The sequence below is a fragment of the Scheffersomyces xylosifermentans genome (assembly GCF_036884685.1).
Source record: "Scheffersomyces xylosifermentans strain CBS 12540 chromosome Unknown RJT20scaffold_7, whole genome shotgun sequence".
Taxonomy (NCBI): domain Eukaryota; kingdom Fungi; phylum Ascomycota; class Pichiomycetes; order Serinales; family Debaryomycetaceae; genus Scheffersomyces; species Scheffersomyces xylosifermentans.
Window position 1 is genome coordinate 642132 of NW_027042945.1, and position 16916 is coordinate 659047.

General features: G+C 41.9%; 8 protein-coding genes across 8 annotated transcripts; 3 read left to right on the forward strand and 5 right to left on the reverse strand. All coding sequences in view use genetic code 12, as the record gives it.

Annotated features, from left to right (window-relative positions):
* The first annotated feature begins 1327 nt into the window (after window positions 1–1327).
* Window positions 1328–3062, forward strand: PEX13 (peroxin). Its single transcript, XM_064917749.1, has one exon. The coding sequence runs from the start codon at window positions 1680–1682 to the stop codon at window positions 2979–2981; it is 1302 nt and encodes a 433-aa protein (XP_064772451.1). The 5' UTR covers window positions 1328–1679; the 3' UTR covers window positions 2982–3062.
* Window positions 3063–4524, reverse strand: RJT20DRAFT_130477 (uncharacterized protein). Its single transcript, XM_064917750.1, has 2 exons — window positions 3572–4524; window positions 3063–3517 (listed from the first exon to the last, which is right to left on the reverse strand). The coding sequence occupies exons 1-2, from the start codon at window positions 4076–4078 to the stop codon at window positions 3224–3226; spliced, it is 801 nt and encodes a 266-aa protein (XP_064772452.1). The 5' UTR covers window positions 4079–4524; the 3' UTR covers window positions 3063–3223.
* On the reverse strand, window positions 4525–6765 carry RJT20DRAFT_130481 (uncharacterized protein). The gene has a single exon (XM_064917751.1). It carries the CDS (start codon window positions 6490–6492, stop codon window positions 4738–4740), a length of 1755 nt encoding a protein of 584 aa, XP_064772453.1. The 5' UTR covers window positions 6493–6765; the 3' UTR covers window positions 4525–4737.
* A 681-nt stretch (window positions 6766–7446) lies between these two features.
* RJT20DRAFT_58214 (cleavage polyadenylation factor subunit) lies at window positions 7447–8685 on the reverse strand. Its single transcript, XM_064920816.1, has one exon. The coding sequence runs from the start codon at window positions 8634–8636 to the stop codon at window positions 7539–7541; it is 1098 nt and encodes a 365-aa protein (XP_064772454.1). The 5' UTR covers window positions 8637–8685; the 3' UTR covers window positions 7447–7538.
* Window positions 8686–9074: 389 nt separating this feature from the next.
* On the reverse strand, window positions 9075–10597 carry RPN7 (proteasome regulatory particle lid subunit). The gene has a single exon (XM_064915934.1). The coding sequence runs from the start codon at window positions 10488–10490 to the stop codon at window positions 9291–9293; it is 1200 nt and encodes a 399-aa protein (XP_064772455.1). The 5' UTR covers window positions 10491–10597; the 3' UTR covers window positions 9075–9290.
* Window positions 10598–11784: 1187 nt separating this feature from the next.
* Window positions 11785–13561, forward strand: RJT20DRAFT_58228 (uncharacterized protein). Its single transcript, XM_064920817.1, has one exon. It carries the CDS (start codon window positions 12089–12091, stop codon window positions 13418–13420), a length of 1332 nt encoding a protein of 443 aa, XP_064772456.1. The 5' UTR covers window positions 11785–12088; the 3' UTR covers window positions 13421–13561.
* On the reverse strand, window positions 13562–14596 carry RJT20DRAFT_58229 (uncharacterized protein). The gene has a single exon (XM_064920818.1). It carries the CDS (start codon window positions 14261–14263, stop codon window positions 13703–13705), a length of 561 nt encoding a protein of 186 aa, XP_064772457.1. The 5' UTR covers window positions 14264–14596; the 3' UTR covers window positions 13562–13702.
* Window positions 14597–15605: 1009 nt separating this feature from the next.
* Window positions 15606–16691, forward strand: RJT20DRAFT_146524 (tRNA 1-methyladenosine methyltransferase subunit; the record flags this gene model as incomplete). Its single annotated transcript, XM_064918864.1, has 1 exon — window positions 15606–16691. One exon carries the CDS (start codon window positions 15606–15608, stop codon window positions 16689–16691), a length of 1086 nt encoding a protein of 361 aa, XP_064772458.1.
* Window positions 16692–16916: the final 225 nt, after the last annotated feature.

Here is a 16916-nt window from a genome sequence, read left to right on the forward strand (position 1 = left end):
AAAGCACATCTAGCACATCTAGCACATCTAGCACATCTAGCACATCTAGCGCATCTTTTTGTTCCTCGGAATCTCTCGTTCTGCGGCTTGCTTTTCGCAGCCACTTTTGATCTTTTGGACCGAGGAAAAAAACATCGAAGCCGAGCTCTCACTGTAGCGATAACCAGTAACCAGAGAGACAAGGCCAGTAGAAGGTGAAGGCAATAATTCATGGAATGAGTAGTTCTCCGGGAAACAACAATTATACTACATCCAGTTTCCCCATGTCAATAGAAGCCCACAAAAATCAGTATATCATGCTCGTTAGCAACCAATACGAATAAAAACTGTAGAAACTGTCACATTCTCATTCTTCCGTTCTCAATCTCACACTCACGAATTCACACTCTCACTGATAATCATGAGGACATACAAAAATGAGAAATGATCACATACATAAATGATCACATATAGAAATGATTACATACAAAATGATATTATCCCGTGCTTTCCTTTCTTATTCAAACTAATGTCCGGAATTGGTTCATACATTAAAACCAGTGGCAGGAATTGATTCAATTTCTATAAACTTCAGTCCCTAACTTCAGTAACTTCAGTCCCTAACTTCAGTAACTTCAATGAAAGAAATCATTGATCTAATAACAAAGCTGCTGTACATTCATTCGTTGGTAGCTGGCAGCTTCCTTCTCCTCCACCTGTTTTGGAGCAAGCTGTTACATGGCAAGAGTTTTTTTTTGTTAATTAACCTGTAAGCATTAAGCGATAGCTTAACCTCATTTCATAGTAAAGAGGTTACTTGGTGATTGCAACCTCACATATTTTACATATGGATTATAGCTGTTTAATCTTTCTATTACTGCAAAATTGAATGATTTTTGTCTATTTTTAGATCGGGGTGCTAGGACTAGATAAGTGAAATAGCTCTCACTTAAACTAACTACTCTCTCACTAACACTAACTGACTCTTCCTCTTTGTTTCTTTCCGAACACACCCTCGTCTCTACACCTCTCACTATAGTTTCTTTTTCCCTCTTCCCTCTTCTCACTTCTCCCTTCTTCTTTTTCTTTCCCTTCCCTTCCCTTTTTCTTTCTCTTCCCTTCCCTTTTCTCTCTTCGCTTACCACAGCAACGGTCTCTCGGTCTCACATAAAAAAAAGCCCTGTGCCCTTAACACTCACACTGACTCCTCTTTGTGTGTGTGTGACTTTCTCTCTCACCGTCGTCGGTTAGTCTCTTCGGTATTTTTCACACTCTCATTCAGTGACTCTCTCCCATACTTTCTCACTCTCACTCTCAGTTCCTGCCTTCTTCTCTTTTGTCTTCCTCTTTTCTCTTCCTCTCTTCCTCTCTTCTCTTTCTCCTTCTCTTCCATCCTCCACCGCTTCCCCACCTTCCCCACATCACGTGCCCTCAAACACCCTCGCCGCTCACTAATTTCAGGAAAAATTTTGGGTGATTCTTCATAACAGAGGTTTGTTAACACTCTCCACCACTGTTTCTTTCTACAACAAGCCCAGTAAAGACGGTAAATCGTAGCATCAAACGGGCTCGGAGTGGAATAGACTCTTCTCTCAGCATAGAAAGACTCATCGGAATCGACAAAACGCTGGAAAAAACGTATTAAAAGTCGTCCTTATTCAACTGACTGAACATCTGCTTCACTTACAAAGCCTGTAGCTATGTCGTCAGTACCCAGAACAAAACCCTGGGAAGTATCCTCGGGAACGTCCTCTGCAACAGCAGCAGGCGGTGCAAGTGCCACAGCAATACCCTCCAACACATCAACAGGAATCCCTGCTTCTACACTCACAGGCAGTGCCCCAATACCAGAAAGACCGACTTCTCTCACTTCTGATTTCAATACCATGGCAAACTCGTCTCCTTATGGCGCCACTGGGGGATACGGTGCGACAACCTCCTATGGAAATCGCTATGGAATGGGTTCTACGGGTTACGGCTCTTCCATGTACGGAAGCGGGCTCGGTTCTGGCATGTACGGTTCATCTATGTATGGAGGCTACGGTTCTTCCATGTACGGAGGTGGATACGGCTCTAGCATGTATGGAATGGGAGGTTACGGGTCTGGAATGTATGGTATGGGAGGATATGGATCTGGTATGTACGGACAACAAGGTATGCCAGGACCTCTCGGTGAAGGCACTCAAGCTACATTTCATCTCATTGAATCTATAATAGGAGCCGTTGGAGGGTTTGCCCAGATGTTGGAGGCAACATATATGGCCACGCATTCTTCATTCTTTACAATGGTATCATTAGCTGAACAATTCGGAAATCTTAAAAATGCTCTCGGATCATTACTTGGCATCTACGCATTGATTGCTTTCGTAAAGAAGATATTCTACAAAGTAACGGGACAAACATACAACTACGGAATGAACCTCAAGGAATTCTCAAAGTTCGAAAAGCAACAAAAGAAGTTGGAGGACAACATTAAAAGACAACAACAAGGAGGTATGGCAGGTTCCAAGCCCCGTATTTCTTTCAAGCCGTTACTCCTCTTTTTAGCTGCATCTATTGGATTCCCTTACTTGTTGAGTAAGGCTATTCAAAAACTCAACGAACAAAACCAACGTAGACAACAAGAGCAACATCAATTAAGGGGACCAGGCGGAGCACCTCTTGATCCAGCCAACTTGCAGTTTGCAAAGACTTTATACGAATTTAATCCAGAGAATCCTAACATGGAGATAGAATTGAAACCAAATGAATTGGTTGCTGTGCTCTCCAAATTGGATCCTGTCGGAAACGAGAGTAAGTGGTGGAAGGTTAGATCGAGACTGGGTAAGGTTGGATATGTACCTCTGAACTATTTAAGTGTGATTGAACGTAAACCAGCACAAGTGGAGCCAGCTCCACCTACTCCATTGATCAACCAACCACAACAAGCCATCCCTGCTTTGGCTCCTGGCAGCGCAGACATTAACGAAAAGGCCTTTAACGAATTCCAGAAAAACTTCTAATTGTGTTTAGATTGAGTTATATATATAGTCATAAATCAATATTTAATATCGGTGAACGATGGGAAGACCGTAATAGGAGGGATTTTAAGGCAATCCTCGTAAATTTTGTTCTACGTCGTCGCTTAAGTCTATTCTACCGTTCTTACGTATGTTGACAAAGAATTTCCATTTTATCTTGCATTTGGATGTTTTCTATTTAAGCTATAAAGTCATATTTTGGGGAAGTCACTTCGGCTGATGCCTTAAACACCATCATCAGGACGATTCTGTTCTTGTTCGATTTTACTTCCTTTATCCTGTAATCCGTCGTAACCAGTTGTGTTGTGGTGAACCCTTTTTCTGGCATGAGCATGGCCTTCTTCTGTGCCAATGGCTTCGTCTTTGGCATCCTTTACTTCATCTTTGGCCTTTTCGTAGCCTTCTTTAGCGTTCTCCTTCACTTTTTCACCAACTTTGCCAGCCTTGTCGGCAGCTTCTCCTGCCTTCTGTGTAGCGTTTTCAAGTCCCTCTTTAGCGTTTTCCTTGGCGTCTTCGACCTTGTCTTTGACGTTCTCCTTAGCTTCTTTGGCGTTGTCCTTAGCGTCTTCAACCTTGTCTTTTACGGCCTCTTTAGCTTCTTTGGCGTTGTCCTTAGCGTCTTCAACCTTGTCTTTTACGGCCTCTTTAGCTTCTTTGGCGTTGTCTTTAGCGTCTTCAACCTTGTCTTTTACGGTCTCCTTGGCATCTTGGACGGTTTCTTTGACGTTCTCCTTAGCATTCTCAGTGAAGTCGCCAGCTTGCTTAGTGACCTCTTCGACTTTTTCCAAGCCTTCAGCCAACACCTTACCGGTGCCCTTATTCACAGCATCTGCTGTCTTGGCTGCGGTCTTAGTAGTGGCCTCGGTGATGTTCTCAATTGCCTGCTTGGTAGCAACAGTGGCATCTTCTGCCTTTTGGATGCCTTCTGCGGCCACTTCGCCGGTCTTCTTGTTAGCCCTGCTGAGGACCTCCTTGGTGGCTTCAATGATGCCGTAATTAGGACGGGTGGTGGTTATGGTTCTGGCATGGATTCTGGCAACAGAAATGTTGCAGCCTCTCTTTGCAACTTGACGCAACATGTTTGATAGTGCAGATTCTTTTCTATGGTCTATTAAGATAGTGGATCTTGGGATAGTTATGAGAAATTGGTATAAATAGCGATTCAATTGTATTTATACTTCCCCTTGGAGCCCACCATTCACAGCTCGAACTGTTACTAGCACAGTATTGACCCCTTTCTTGTCTATCTAATGCTCTCTCTACAGTGCCCCACCCATGCTGCAGTAGCAATAAAATTGCAGCAATACAAAAGTTTGATTGCGAATTCCTCTGTGATGTATAAGGAGTAAAAAGCTTGCGTTGGATTGCTATTACGTCATCGGCGGTCATGGGTTCACTATTGGCGGATACATATAGCTACGGGAGAAATTTTGGAGACTCAGGTGACAAAAGGGCCTGAGACGTCTCTTGGTACTGTAATCCATGACTATGGGGGGTCTCTGAATAGTTCTGTATAGTTCCACATAATTCCAGTGGGTACACGAAATATCCGAAATTAGGAGTTATGGTGAATGAAAACGACCTGATAATACGTTGGGCTTTGCTACATTACGTAGAGTACCTGTACAAAGGCATTCTTTATTATAGTATGTACTGATGTGAATGATACAGACTTCCTGTAATGGGTATACTACTGTTGAAAATTTACAGATAAATAATAGTGTATCACAAATATGCTTTACTGTGGTTGCAGATCCTCAGCTGGTGGCCTGAAGTATGGATGACTCCTGCCAACAGAAGGACCTCGTCTTGCACGGTCCGGGCCTCCACGGCCCAAATTGTCAGGGCTGGGAGTGCCACTACTGGTACTGCCACCTCTCGTCATGAGACTTGTGCGGCTTGCTTCTTGTTCATCATTGACTATGGGGCTGCTGGATGCGCTTCTAATAGCACCCATAGGAGCTGTTGGGGATGGGATAAAGCGCACTTGGTGCACTCTATTTACCGGTTGCCCTATATGAGGAGAAGTGAAAATGTGGGTTACTCTTCCGTCTGGGCTGTTGCCCACTGTTACACCCGGGCCCAAGGCCACATTATTTCCAAATGTAGTGGTCGTTGTAGTTGTCGTCGTGGTTCTTCCATTGACCGAACTGTTGACCACAGTTTGTGTTGTGGTGGGAGTTCCTGCTGTAGGATTAGGAATGCGGATCTGTCTTCTTAATTGCATTGGAGGAGGGATAGTCGTAACAGTACCAGGTGTTGGATTAGCTCCAGGTTCAGACCCTCCTCTGACTTCAACTTCTGTACCAGCTCCGGCTCCGGTTCCAGCTCCAGGTTCACTGCCAGCAGCTCTGTTTACCTCGGGAGCAACAGGAGGAGGTGGAGCTCTCCTTGGGTCTCGTGTAACTCTCGTTGTTCTTATAGGAAAAGCATGAGCTGTGGCATCTGGAAATGGAAATCTACGTGGTAGTACGAGGCTAGGCTCTCTGGCATTGACTCTGGGCAATTCCCTATGATAAGATGGATCGCTGAAGTATGGAGTGGCCCAGTTTTGAAGCATGAACGAGTCTGTGAGTGGCGTTATTGCTGGATTGAAAGGTCTTCTATGAGGATTGAACACGTCTGTACTGTGGTCCATCAAGTGGTCAATCATTCGATCTCGGTGGTTAAAGCTATGGAAGGTTGTTCTTCTAATGTTATTCAATTTGAGCTTTGCAGGGTCTGTTTCTTTCGTTGCTTCAACCTCCTTACGACAAAGAGGGCAGCTTACATTGGCCTTAAGCCATTCTACGATGCAAGTTTTGCCAAAGACGTGATCACAGCTAGGCATCTTCACAGGAATATGCCCATCTACCTTCAATTCTTCTATCTTTCTCTTCTTCTCTTCCTTGGCCTTTTCTTCGTCTTCGTATCCAGGGAATGCCTGATCCATTGTAACTTCTTCCATGGTGACCAAATTCCTCATGGGGAACCTGGAATAGTGTAGTCCTCCCTCATCTGTGGGGAAGAAGAAAGAAGGGTCGTTGAACTGTCTTCTTGTCTCAATCAGCTCATAATGAACTCTGTGTTGGCCAAGTGAACTCTGAACAGCGGTATCCAACTCTATAATGTCATTCGAAAGAGAATGGTCAATTTCAAAATCTTCATTCATATCATGGCTATCGGTGAATGGCGCATCTGCTGAATATGAAGACCGGTCTCTATCTCCATCCGATGGATAACTACCAGGCATACGTTGCCTCAGTCTCGGTGGTTCATAGGAATCGTAGCAAATGGGACAATCTCTGTCTTCCAACAGCGCTAGATCCACCCGAATAAGACTCTCGATTGCCTCTTCAGAAGCCAGTTTCTTCCGGGGCCTTAATCCGCTGGCGGTTAACGCTCTGTCTAGTATGTTACGTAGCCATTGTATGTCTACATTATTGTTAATACCATCAGCCAAGTCCAAATCTAGAATGGTGTTCGGCGGGAAAACAATTTCCGCTGGATCCATGGTACTTGACGTCTCTTCTAGTATCTCTATAGTTACTTATCGTGACTGTAAAGCCTATGAATACAAAAGAAAGAAGTGTAAGAAGAACAGCCGTTAAATCGTTAAAGTTCCGTATCTTAGTAAGTTCCGTATAGAAGGGGGGTTTAATGGAAAGTTTGGTCATGTGAGTTTTGTCATGTGATTGGTTATGTCATGTGATTAAGTCACGTGTGAGTGTTGGTTGTTCGGTTAAGGGGGGTTTGGGATAACCAGTGAAGAGAAGTGGATCTGGGGGAGGGCATGGTATTGGGGGTTGGCAATGAATTGGATGGTTGGTAGGAGTCAGGATGGGTGTGGTGTTGGTATTGAGGTATTTGGTGAAGTTTGGAGAAATTTGGAAAAAAAATGGTGGAAATAAATTGGGATTAGAGAAAAGTATATAAGTAGATTGGTGTATGTATATTGTACATTGTATATTGTATATGGTTATTGTATATTGTATATCTTTAGGGACTTAGTAGGTATGAATAACATACATATATATAGCATGGATGTGTGTATGTATGTATGAATTCATGTATTCATCCTACTGATTGGAATACAGCAAGTTTATGTTTGAAGTAGATTCAGTTTCCTTGTGCTAATGTACATTGTATGGGGTTCCTAGTATATACTAGAGTTCTCTATAGAGGTTGGGATGAATGGTGTTTTCATCCATGCGCTAAGCTTGAGGTATGAATCGCCTGGCAAATAGACCGAATTCTTGTGTTCGTGACTATTATAAAGCTTGATCTGTTCTGGATAGGTAGGCGTTTAGAAATCTCTGGATTAAATCCATCTTCGGTCTGGAAGTCTGGTTTCATCTTTTCTCGTATACCGACCATATTATATAACAAGAAGATTCACCAATGAAATATGCGATTCTCCAATGAACATAAACAATTTCCTGGTTAAATAGAGCTTCCTTAATCAAATAACAATGCCCTCAAAACCGATTTTTGGGTATATTTAGTAGAAAAATACTGCCCATATGCTTTTTGCTATTTTGGTTACAATGACCTGTTCTTTTAACTCAAATACTGTCTTCTCAAATTGATAACCATGCTCTGTTTATCCGGGGATAATGTCCCGATCTCTTCTACAGGTAAAGTCAAGACTTTTGCAATTAATTCTGCTTGCTCTTGGGGCATTGCCATTAATTTGGAAACCGCCGAAGCAGGCAAACCAGGCCAACGAGATGGTGGGGGTGGTGGTGGCTGCTGATTATACTGATTATTGTACCCCTGGTTAGGGTATACCTGTTGTTGGTATTGTGGTTGTGGCACTTGAGGTGGTGGTTGGGGAACTGGTGTGCTGGAAGCCGATTTCATTGAATCTTGAATGACATCTTGATCTATGAATCCCATTAAAAGCAACGCCTGAGCAGCTGACGTCGCAAAGTGTGGTGAAAACAGGAGTAAATCGTATACTCTCGAAGGTTCTGGACCATTTAACATATTCTTAAGCGTAGCCACTAGCTCAATGAGCTGTGGTGGAGGCTGTTTGCTGAGTGTCTCGTTGACTTTGTCTGGAATTGCAAACGGCAAGTTTTGAGGCTTTGGCAAGATCTTATCAGCATTAGTGAACTTGGCTGGCATGCTCAGCTCTTGTGGTCCAATCATTGGTGTATTACTCTGTTGAGGTATAGATTGTGACGGAGGACTACTACTTACAGGTGCTTGGTACAAACGAGGACTATTAGAGGAGTTAGGAACGTTCACAGGCGGCACTGGAGGACCATTTGCAGCCATCTGCGGCGGTATTTGTACGTAAGAAGGCAAATGAGAGCGATCGAGTGTCAACACAGGCTTGGACTCCGAAGCAATGCTCAGCTTGGTCCCTTCATTAGATGGACCTACTCTTAAGTTTTTCACCTGGCCCCTGTTTGCGGGATGCATTATACGAACCTGGCTCAACAAACCGGCGGCTTTTTGCGCCTCTTGGACATTGAGGTACTCTAGAAAGCAGTAGCCCTTGTTTTTGCCTGCTTGTTCGAAGCCCATTCGGACATCTACGATCAACCCCGACCCACAAACTACCGATCTCACGGTGGGTTCATCCCAGTCGAATGGGATGTTCCCGAGAAAAATTACCGTCGAGGTGATCTGCGTCGGTCTGTTCGACATACTTACGGAGAGAACTGATGGAGAGATTCGTAGTTTGAGCTACTTGAACAAGAAGAAGAAGAAGAAGAAACATGAAAAGAAAATGATTCTTTTTGAAATTTGTGATTTTTTGACATTGGTTATATGTTCCTGTATATTATGTCTGTCGTTTGCTTAATGGTGAAGATGAATAAAGAGAAGTAATGGGACGAAGATTGGGGGTTTTGGAAGTTTTTAGTGGTTTAATAGGTAGTATAGAGGGGATTGGTTATGGTTATGGTCTTTTTTTGGGAAAAAATCAGTAGAAAACCATGAATTTATTGCCTTTGTTGTTGTTAATGAATGAATGAAAGTCTATGTGAAATGTATCACGTGATTTTCTTCAATTGTGATATATGATAGATGGTATATAGATATTTATATATATGTTTGTACTAAACTGTATATTTACTTTAGTTGGGTGTTTCTATTGACATTCCTGAAATGTTCAATTTGATCGCTTTCCTTCATGACTTCCACTAATTTTCAAATCAGCAGATGATAATGAGTTGCAATAGAGCTCATTCTTATAGTACAATAGACCAATTTCTCCAAGATGACATATCTAACTCCTACACTAGTTCAATATCTACAATCGTTTCCTATATGGAGTTTATATTATATGATACACTACGTCTATGCTACCCTCTCGGCACCACTCAACTTCACAGCAGTTCCGTACTTCTGCAACTTCGTCAACAAGTTGTCTCCCTGCTTGATCAACAAGTGGTACTGGTTGTTCTTGTTATCTGGTCTGTTTGTCTCAATGATTCCATTGACCTTATCAATGGTGCAGTTCAACTTCTTGTTAGGAATGAAGTTGCATAAATCCTGGTCCAAGAAATCCTCGGTGATGTTGAAGTTCTGAGCCATCGACTTCAATGACAATGACTTGTAACTCTCCAACAATTGGCCGTAAGCTTTGCATCTCATTTCACGTAAGAAGTAATTGGCGTGCTTGTACAAGTACTTGTTTGGAAGTAACAATTTGTCATAGGACTCCAAGAGATATTGGAAAAAGTGACTATATTGACAAGTGTACAATGAGTTTGTCAAGTTAAGCAATGGCTCTAATTCTGGTGCAGATGAGTATATAGATAAGATTTCAGGGGAGTCGATGATCTTGGACTTCAAGTCAACTCTTTCCAATGACAAAACTCCAGCGACTATGGCGTAGTGGGCCACTTGCTCGTAACTACAGAGTTCTGTGGATGTGAATGTTGCCAATGAGTCGATCAAGAGCTTACCTGCCTCTGTGAAATTTCTGGTAGCCAACAAATAGATACCGTTGTAGGTCTTGAATCTGTTACGACGCTCCCAATCACCTCCCTTATCTATCAAGGTTTTTATTTGATCCAAGTACTTGGAAACCAATGGGTAGTCGTGGAAGAAGAACTCGACTCTGGTCAACGTCAACAAGAGATCAATCTTTGATCCTGTGCTTTGCGATAATTCCAATGCCTTCTTCAAGGTTTCGGTGGCATTTGTTCTATCGATAATTTCAGTGTAGTACTCGGCCAATTTGACGGTTGTTCCCAACACGTCCAATTCTGTTTCGTCGTCATCTTCGGCGTCCTTGAGTTTCTGCTTCAACTCGGAGATCACCACTTCGTTCTTAGCGGCCAATTCGTTGTAGAGGGACTCGTCGAAGGGGAAATCGGCGAATTCGGTCTTCAAATGCTTGTAATAAGGAGCCAAGTTATCCTTTTTGATGGCTTCCACCAATTCTTCTATGACCTGTTTGCGGTGGCGAGAATCGATGTTGGTTGTAAGAAGGAACTCCTTCTCTGACAACTTGTAGTCGGGGATCTGAGGTATGTCTGAGTCGATTTCCATGATTTTTTGTGGAGATTAATGTTGGTATGGTGGTGAATGTGTTTTTTGGGGACTTTTTGGGTAGTTTTTATAGCACAATTACAGGAAACTCCGTGTTAGCACTCACCGTTACTGGTGGTTATTCATAGTTTAAATGTTAGCCGCTCACTGAAAATGAAGGCAAAAAGAGAGCGTGAGAAAGGTGTAAATTGGCGTGTGTAATGTGTAAATATTGTGTAAATGGTGTGTGTAAGGTGTAAGTTTGCGTGTAAGGTGTAAATTGTGTGGTTGAGGTAAACTGTACTTTATGTGAGTTAGGTGGTGGTGACTGAGTCTTTTTTGCAAGTTGAGAGAGTCTATAGAGATATATTTAGTAGTGTATAGTTAAGGTGTATAGTAAGTTGTAAGTAAGTCAATATAGTTAGTGGTGTATAGTTAGTAGTGTATAGTTAACTGGTGTATAGTTAAGGTGTAGTTAAGTAGTGAATGGTTAATTAGAGTATAGTTGATAGAGTATAGTTGATAGAGTATAGTTGATAGAGTATAGTTGATAGTGAATCGTTAATAGATGGTTAAGTGAAGTATTGTTAAGTAGAGTATAGTTAGTAGTGTATAGCTAAGTAATAGTTAAGTAGTATGTAGTAAGTGGTGTATAGTTAAGTAGAGTATAGTAAAGTAGTGAATGGTTATGTAGAGTATCAACATTGATAGTCTATAGTTGATCATGTATAGTTAGTAGTGTACAGTTAAGTAGAATATAGTTAGTGAATGGTTAATAGTGAATGGTTCATAGTGTATAGTTCATAGTGTATAGTTAAGTGGAGTAAAATTTTGCAGCATTCCTAGAAAAGTTGCAAAAATACGGTTTCTCATGATGGCCACACTTTAAAAGCATTTTTATCGACGGTTGCAATATGAATCCAATCGGTAATCTAAAGTGTCTATCAAAAAGAGAATTTTTTTGCCAGGAATCGGTATTGTACTATGAAAAATCTATGAAAAATATATGATAAATTCTTCAATAAATGCTTTAATTCATTCTTTAATTCATTCTTTAATACATTACTACTAATACTTGAATAGTAAGTAGTAGACACTAATACTCCTCAATATCTCCCTAATATTTCCCTAATGCCCCCACTACAGACATCATATCTCTTCTTCCCAGTGCTACCAAGTCCATAACCCACTACACATATCAGTCCATCTCCCTCTCCATCTACGGAAATCCAATCTCGCCGTCCACCGCTTTCGGTAGTTACAAATTGCGCCAGCGACTGTTCCTCGGAACACTTTTTGCGGAGTCCCCACTGGAAATTCCATAAATTCGCGGTGGAGTGAAAAATCCCCTAGTGAGACATCGGAGATCGGGGAGCTTCTACCACCATCACGAGAACGTTATATAAACCGGTGGTTCTTAGTGGTATCATTCTTTTGTCAGTGTTTTGTCTATTTTTCGCTATATAGTAGGTTGACCTTGGTTTGATAATTGACATTTCATCTTGGATATTTCATACACCCGACTGGTTCTCGTGATATCTACCTTCGTTCTACGCTCCAGTGAGAGTTCTCGGTGAAATATTTATCGCCGTACCGTCCCACCATAAACCCCCCATACCATGTCAGCTAAAGACGATATTCCTGCCATTTTCTTGGAGAAAATCTCCCCCAGAGGCCTCGAGGCCATTGAAAAGACCAAGCAGTTCGTAGAAAACTACTGCTTGCCAGCAGACAAACTCTACCATGAACAGATCTCCACAGACCCAGCATTGAGATGGAAATCTACCCCACAAATCACTGGAAAATTGAAGAAGAAGGCCAAGGAGTTGGGACTTTGGAACATGTTCTTGTCGAAACACTACAAAGAAGGTCCACAGTACACCAACTTGGAGTACGGGTTAATGGCCCAGTATTTGGGAAGATCCGCCGTGGCTCCAGAAGCTACCAATACTGCAGCTCCAGATACTGGTAATATGGAAATCTTAGCCAAGTATGGTAATGCCTACCACAAGGAGAAGTATCTTAACCCATTGTTGAATGGGGATATTAGATCTGCTTTCTTGATGACGGAGAAGGGAACCTCGTCATCCAATGCCTTGAATATCTCCTGTTCAGCCAAGTTGAACTCTAGAGGAAACTACGTGATTAACGGTGTGAAATGGTTCGCTTCTGGTGCTGGAGATCCAAGATGTAGCGTTTGGCTTACCATGTGTAAGACAGGTGACGACACAACGAAGTTGTACAGAAACCATACCGTTCTTGTGTTGGATGCTAAAAAGGCCTTAGCTTCTGGTAAAGCCAAGTTAATCAGACCGTTGGGTGTTTTCGGTTATGACGATGCTCCTCATGGGCATTGTGAGATTGTATTCAATGACTATGAGGTTCCAGCTGACGAAATGAAGAACGTCGTATTGGCTGGTGTCGGTAGAGGTTTTGAGTTGATCCAGTCCCGTTTGGGCCCTGGTAGAATCCACCACTGTATGAGACTCATTGGTGTTGGAGAATTCTCCTTATTGAGAGTCGCCAACAGGGCCAATCACAGAGAAATCGGTGGAAAACCTTTGGCCAAGAGAGAGTCTTTCATTAACCAGTTTGCACAGAACAAAATCGATATCCAGAAGTGTCGTTTGTTGGTGTTGAATGCTGCTCATAAGATTGACATTGCTGGTGCCAAAGCTGCTCAAAGAGATATCGCCATGGCCAAGATCGAGACCCCCAGAACCATCTTGAAAATCTTGGATTGGGGAATTCAAATGTTTGGTGCTGAAGGTGTCTCTCAAGATACTGAGCTTGCTATGTTGTATGCGCAATCAAGAACCTTAAGAATTGCTGATGGTCCAGACGAGGCACACTTGAACCAGCTTGGAAGAAACGAAGCCAAGAAGTTCCATGAAGCTGATGGGTTTTTTGCTACTTATGAGAAGAACAGGGAGATTTTGGCAAAGTTGTAGCTTAGCCGTAATGTCAAACACGGATTCCAAAAAGGTGTATACTCTCTATGAGAATGAATGAACTGTCATTTAAAGGAATTTTCAGTCAATTGTGTAGATCGCTGGAAACAATGTCTCTAAGAGTATTAACTCTTCTCTATCCCTCTTTCTACAACTACAATGGTCTCGTAGAACCCCTGACTCAAGGCATGAAATATCGTCCAGACATGCCATTAAAAAAAATACTATACAACCAATGAATAAACGTAACGAGTCATACATGCAAGAAGTAAAATAACTGAATTAGTACAAGTCGGACTTGACGAAGTCATTAATGAGACCCTTGGCCAACAACTTTTTGCCCTTAACCTTCTCGTTTTTGATGGTGTTAGCATGCACTTTCTTCAACTCCTTCTCGGCTTCCTCAAATGGGATTTGCTGTAATTCGGTTAAATGGTCATCTTCTCTATCGATGTCCAATTCCCCTAACATCACTACATTTTCTCCTCTAACCATGAAAATTCCTCTGTAAGCCTCTCCGAAACGCTTTGGGGTCTTTTCCTCGGCTTCGCTGGTGTCTTGATCGTCTCTGTCTGTGTCTAAGTATATTCTCTCTATCGTATCTTGTAACACCAAGTTGGCGAATTGGTCAAATGTCCTCAAAATCCCGAAAATGTTTCTTCCGTCTCTTAATAACACGAATATCTTTCTATCCACCGAGCCTACGATGGCGGCGGCGGTTGTGAAGGCGTAAGACTCTAAGTATAAGTCCTCGACATTAGGCGCCGAAGCGTCTCTTGGGCTTTGTCCTTGCGATTGCGGCTGCTGCTGCGAAGCCTGTGCTTGTATGGGAGAAGCGGACATATTGTATGAGTCTACTTCTGGATTTCTGGCGCTTCTTCTGTGCTTGAACGGTATAAGCTGCCAATTACTATGATTATTAACTTTTACAACCGCTGTTAACTATGGCGGTCGTAGCGTCAGAGAACGGAAAATCGAAAATTTTGATGTTGGGCACGGCACGACCCGGTGGTACAGTGGTAGGCACTGAAGGAGGTGTGGTGGTGGTGAAGGGGTGTATGGGTTGTGGGTTACGGGTTATGGTTATGGTGTTGTTTAAGTGCTTAAGTGTTGTGTCTATGTGATTTGTGTTATATGTTGTGTATTGTGTGTGTTATATTAAAATGCATGTTATAGTATTGTAGTATTGTATGGTATAAGTATTACATAGTATTATATGATAGATGTATTGTATGTGTTATATGCATTATCTGTGTTGCAGTGTTGTAGTATCGTAGTAGTATTGTACGTTATATGTATTATATGTGTAGTGTTTTCCAGTGAGAAGCATCGTCTTAAAAAGCTATGGGTTTTCATGCCTCTTATAGTTTTCAAATCCTAATGAGCTGGCGTCGTGGTAGGTGGTAACACTGTTACTCATTGTGGAGCTCGTTTTCGTCCAGAGGACAACTTTCCCCAAGAAATGGCTAAAATTTTCATTTCTGTTAGTTAGAGAAAGAAATGTATGAAAAAGATATAATCGCATTTGAGGAGAGACTCTTTTGAAGGAAGACTCTTTTGATGACTGACGACTCAGCTTAGTTTAAAAAAAATTCTAGGTGAGTCTTAGTCGGTTAATCACTCTCCTCATCCAAACTTGTCTTTCTTAAAAGTGGTTTCTCTCGCTTGTTTTACATGAACGTCCTTATCCACTCTATATTTACAGACCGCATAACATATACATCTACAATGTCATATACCCCATTCAACTACACCAAAAATCAACAAAACCTCACTCCAATTTTTATTCATAATAATTTCGTACCGCCCAAACACACTCTATCAACTACAAGCCCTTCACTTGTCTCCCTCTCCCACAACCTCTTCTTCCATTTGGCTGCAACTGATAAAACGTCTCATATGATTACCTGCATACAGATCAGATGACAAGATGGTGAAAATTTACCATTTTGGTGATTTTTCAAGTAATGTTGTTGTAATTGTTTATAAGAGAAGGATCTTCTCAGTATTGTTGTATAACAATAGAGTATACTTGAACCTTAAAGTATTGCAGTAATTTTTTCCTTTGCAACGGTGCAATTTCATTAATTTTCCATCGAGTTGGTTGCATCTTGTTAGCATCAATTGAGCTCTTCTCATAGTTAATTTTCACCTACAGCTACGGATTCGACAATATAAGCTCAGCATGTCTTTCTTCAAGTACAAAGATGTCATAGAAGAAGGCGATTTGGTCTTTGCCTTTATCAGCAGAGGAACCATAAAACCTATAACCATCAAAAAGGGTGAAAAATTGAATACAAGATACGGCCACTATGAGCACGATGATATGATCGGCATGAAATTTGGAGAACAGATGGCAGGAGCAAGAGGAATTGGATTTATTCACTTATTGCACCCAAGTCCCGAATTGTGGACGCTCTCTTTGCCTCATAGGACTCAGATCGTCTACACCCAAGATTCTTCATACATCATGCAAAGATTGAATGTAGTCAGTGGAACGAGAGTGATCGAAGCAGGTACTGGATCTGCATCATTTTCCCATTCGTTTGCACGTACCATCGGATACGATGGAAGATTATTCACCTACGAGTTCCACGAACCAAGATACTTGGAAGCTAAGAAGGAATTGGAAGAGCACAATATGAAAAACACATTAATAACCCACAGAGATGTATGTAATGATGGTTTTGAAATAGCAAACATTCCAGAGGGCTTTGTAAAGGACGGAGGAGTCAGCGGAGAAGTTGTATTCCTTGATTTACCTTCACCATGGACAGCTATTCCTCATCTTGAGAAAGTTATTTCACAGACAGCTCGTGTCGGTATCTGCTGTTTCTCTCCATGCATTGAACAAGTTGACAAGACGGTAAAGGCATTACAAGACGAAGGCTGGATCGAAATTGAGATGGTTGAGGTTGCCGGCAGACGTTGGGAAGCCAGAAAGGATATGGTAAAAGATGTTGGCGATGTAGTGAAGAGATTGAAGGACATCCAATCCAGGAAGAACCAGGGAATAGAGAACAAGAGGCATGCCAAAGTGCAAGCTGGTGACAAGAGAGATCACGACGAGATGGATAGCGGCAGCGATGACGGAGCAGAGAAGAAGGTTCAAAATACCGGAAAGGGATTCAATCCATTTGGAAAGGGAGTCAGAGTCAGAGAGGGAGATGAAGGGTTTGAGTGGAGAAACGTCACCAAGGTTGAAGGTGAGATTAAGAGTCATACTTCGTACTTGACATTTGCATACAAGATTCCTCTTCCTAAGGTGTAGAGATGCTTCGGGAGAGACCATCATAGACATTGTATAGTAATTAAATGTAATTCCAAAGAGAGACCACAGCGAATTGTTACTTGTAGATGAAGGAGATTATCAAATTACCAATTAGTGTTAGTTCGGTCGGGGCCATATCAAGGGATGATACGATCGACTTTTTGAATTATAGTGGTTGTTTTCATTGCTGGAGTTGTTTAACAATTTCAAAATTGAAGATGGTGC